General features: G+C 50.8%; 1 protein-coding gene across 1 annotated transcript; it reads left to right on the forward strand.

Moving 5' to 3' along the window:
• Positions 1-387: 387 nt before the first annotated feature.
• SPRY1 (sprouty RTK signaling antagonist 1) lies at positions 388-1395 on the forward strand (the record flags this gene model as incomplete). Its single annotated transcript, XM_080697088.1, has 1 exon — positions 388-1395. The coding sequence occupies exon 1, from the start codon at positions 439-441 to the stop codon at positions 1393-1395; it is 957 nt and encodes a 318-aa protein (XP_080553214.1). The 5' UTR covers positions 388-438.
• Positions 1396-4026: the final 2631 nt, after the last annotated feature.

The raw sequence follows: 4026 nt of genomic DNA on the forward strand, positions 1-4026 counted from the left end.
GCGAGCTTCCTATAGATGAGGGGCGTCCGGGCTCAGCATCCCCTGAGACGCAAACTTCGTGGAATGCTTGTTAGATTCACAAACAGGAAAGCATGGCTTCCTCTCGATCCAGCTTGTTGAAAGCTGGAGAAATGTCTCAGGTGGACGGCTCAGGGTCTTGCTGTCCCCTGTGATGTGGTCCACAGGCTCTCAGAACTGGATGTCCGCCAGGAACCAGCATCCACGGTGCTGTACCCAAGGAGGTCATTACCAGGTGGTTCAGGCCACTGGTAACTTGACAGGACGCCCCCGCCCCTCTTCCCCCGCTTCCTGTCAGTTATGTCAGTCTGTCTGTCTCCCTCTCCGGCTTTGATTTTTCATCTTTTTCTTATTTTCTCTTTTAGGATCTCAGATGCATGCCAGGTTTCTGCTGATTGCCAGGACTCGGAAGCACCCCACATGGATCCCCCAAACCCTCCTGGCAGTAGCAGCTTAGTGGTCACCCAGCAGCCTTGTCTGGAAGGCCGGCAGAGAGTGGACCACGACCGGGAGCCCCTGCCGGCTGCCATCCTGTCCTTAGACCAGATCAAAGCCGTCCGGAGCAGCAATGAGTACACGGAGGGGCCGCGGGTGGGGAGGAGGCCCGCTTCCCGGACAGCCTCGAGACCCGACAAGCACGAGCGGACACACGCAGTCATTCCGCTCCATGGGAGTACCAGCCACGAGCCGAGGCCCGCGGGCCCCCCGGGCCACGGAGGGCTCCCCGGCAGCACCAGGGGCCCCGTGCTGAGCAGATCCACCAGTTCTGGGAGCGCCGCCAGCTCCGGGAGTAACAGCAGCGCTTCTTCGGAGCAGGGACTGTTGGGGCGGTGGCCCCCAGGCCGCCCGGGCCCCGGCCACAGGTCCGAAAGACCCATCCGGACCCAGCCCAAACAGCTGGTCGGGGACGACTTGAAAGGACCCTCCAAAGAGGACCAGACGCAGCACAAGTTCATCTGCGGCCGCTGCGGGAGGTGCAAGTGCGGGGCGTGCACGGCCCCCCGCGCCCTGCCGTCCTGCCTGGCCTGCAACGGCCAGTGCCTGTGCTCGGCCGAGGGCCTGGTGGAGTATGGCACCTGCATGTGCCTGGTCAAGGGCATCTTCTACCACTGCTCCAACGACGACGCCGGGGACTCGTGCGCGGACAGCCCCTGCTCCTGCTCCCAGGCCTCCTGCTGCCCGCGGTACCTGTGCATGGGCGCCCTGTCCGTCTTCCTGCCCTGCCTGCTCTGTTACCCTCCTGCTAAGGGCTGCCTGAGGCTGTGCAGGGGCTGCTATGACTGGACCCACCGCCCAGGCTGCAGGTGTAAGAACTCCAGCGCCGTCTATTGTAAGCTGGAGAGCTGCCCGGCAGGGGGCCGGAACAAACCCTCCTGATCCTGGGAGGGAGGCCTCCGGAGCTCCCGGCCTGCCGCGAGTCCTGGATGCTAAGGAAGATACGGATTTTCTTGCTGTTTCCTGCCAAGGTTTGACTCCTGGATTCTACCCTCGCCCGCTCTTCAGTTAAATGGACTGTGAAACCGCCCAGTTCCTACTGGAGATATCCTTCCGGAGCCGGCGGGTGGGCTTCCTCATGGCCTGTGTCCTGCAAGGAACTTTTCAAAGCTGTGCACCAGGGCTTGCACGCACACACGCACACACACACAAACACACACACGCGTGCAAGGACAGCAGCGATCGAAAGTGGGTTCGTTCACTGGGGACTATAGCAGCAGGGAAATTGGATTTTTAAAACAGCAACTGTTGAATCACTTAGATAAGCTACGTGTCGAATCTGTCCCCAGTTAGGGTTACCGTCCCTGCCCCTGCCTTGGACCCTAGAGTAAAATAGGAAGACATATTTTTGTTATGACATAGACATTTCCCTTTAACCACTGGGCTGTCCTTCTGATCCCCTTTTGGTATCGCCTTACTCCAGAGATGCCAGATGGGCTTTTGTTTGTTTTTGTTTGTCTGGGGTTTTCTGTCTTTCCTTGGAGTTCTAGATGTGCCTTACAGTGTCAGTCCCCACAATGGAGACATTGGCTGGGACCCGCTCGGTCCTCTGTCCCTCCTTGGAAGGACTCGCTACCTGCCCGCCCCGCCCCACGCTCCCTCTTTGCCAGGTTTTGTGTTATTGCTGAGGGTGCTCGGGTAACCCATGTTGACAGTTACAGCTGCTTCACCTGCGGTGTCCCCGAGCTAGCGACGCTGCCTGTGAGCCCCTGGGTTCTTGACAGCTGAGTAATTCTAATCTGGCCTGTGTTTGCCCTACCTTAGCCACACATTGTGGTGCTTTTTGTATATTTTATGTACAAATCACAAAGTTGGATTCTGACTATTTTTAAGACGAGAGTCTGTTAAACTTTTTTATTGTAAAGAATATTTATTACGCGAATCTATTATTTTATGATATTTATTGCAAAAGACTGTTGAAATGTACTCATGTTTGAATATAACAGAATATCAGTACTTAATGGAAAATAAGGAGACACAAAGAAAAGTACGTATGTTAACTATAATGCAGAAAATATACTAATTAATGAAATCGTCTCTTGATTTCTTCTTCTTTTTTTTAGCCAGAACTATTGTGGTGACTTATTTGCGTTGACTTTTATTTTTAAATCCACAACCCATTTTGCTGCTCGCTCTTGAGATGTTGAATCTGGACATAGGTGACTTATAGACTAGACGTTCCCTGGAACGTCTGTCAGTCAAAATTTTGTAATCTAAATTCTGTTTCATTAGATTCCCCAAGTGTATTACTTTAGAAAGTGATTTTTATATTAAAAATATGGTCTCTCCCTCCTTAGGCTATTGTATAAGCATTAGTTTTGGTTTATATCATAGTTTCTCAAAACAGGGAAATATCTATACTTTTGTGTGTGTGTGTTTATGGGTGGTACTAAGGATGGAATCCAATGGTTTCTACCTCTGAGCTACACCCCCAGACCTATTTTCTTATTTTTTATCTTGAAACAGGGCCTTGCTTAGTTGCTGAGGCTGGCCTTGAACCTGGGATCCTCCTAAGTACTGGGATTACAGGTGTATGCCACCATACCTGGCAATATTTTTTTTTTTCGGGTCTGGGGATGGAACACAGGGACATTTGACCTCTGAGCTACACCCCCTGCCCTATTTTTTATTCTTTATTTTGAAACCAGGTCTCACTGAGTTGCAAAGGGCCTCACTAAGCAGTTGAGTCTGTCCATGAACTGCAATCCTCCAGTCCCAGCCTCCTGAATGCTGGGATTACAATCATATGCCACCACGCCCGGCTATATATATTTTTTAATTAATTTATTAAAAAAAATTTTTTATTGAACATAAATGGTATACATTTAAACTATACTTGGTGCCCTCTCCCTGCCGCCCCGGTTTTCCCTTCCTCCCTCCCACCAATGATTGTCCAGTGTAACCATGCCATATTCATAATTTTACACATATTCGGATGTGGACCCTCATTAATCAAGTTCAGCCTTCCTCCTCCCCTATCTTTCTATTCAAGCTTTGCTGGTATTTCCCCTCCATTACCTGGTATATATTTTTTTTAAAAAGAGTTGATTTTTATTGTCTTGGTTTATTCAGAAATCAGTCTCCATCAGCAAGACCAAAGAATGGAGCTCCCTAGACCTGCTAGGGCCCTCTGGAGTTATCACTTTACTTTTTTTTGTGGTACTGGGGATGGAACCCTTCTACCTCCGGGCTACACTCCCAGACCTATTTTATATTTTAATTTGGAAACAGGGTCTCTTGGCTAGCGTTGCTGGCTTCAAACCTGCGCGATCCTCCTGTCTCCGCCTCCCAAGCGCGGGGATTACAAGCGTGCCCACCACGCCCCGCATCACCTTACTTTAACATAGCATTCTAGAGGCAGGAGGGCCGCAGAGCACAGCTCGCACTGTGAGGTGTTTTTAAACATTCCTGCCCTTCCCTCTCTTTCCTTTAATAAGTCTGTAATGCGGCCTGATCTTGTACTTCTTAGCATAAGCATTCTGGGACTGATAAAGGAGATATTCGGATGCCTTA

Source organism: Muscardinus avellanarius (genome assembly GCF_963383645.1).
Source record: "Muscardinus avellanarius genome assembly, chromosome: 6".
NCBI classification, from domain to species: Eukaryota; Metazoa; Chordata; class Mammalia; order Rodentia; family Gliridae; genus Muscardinus; species Muscardinus avellanarius.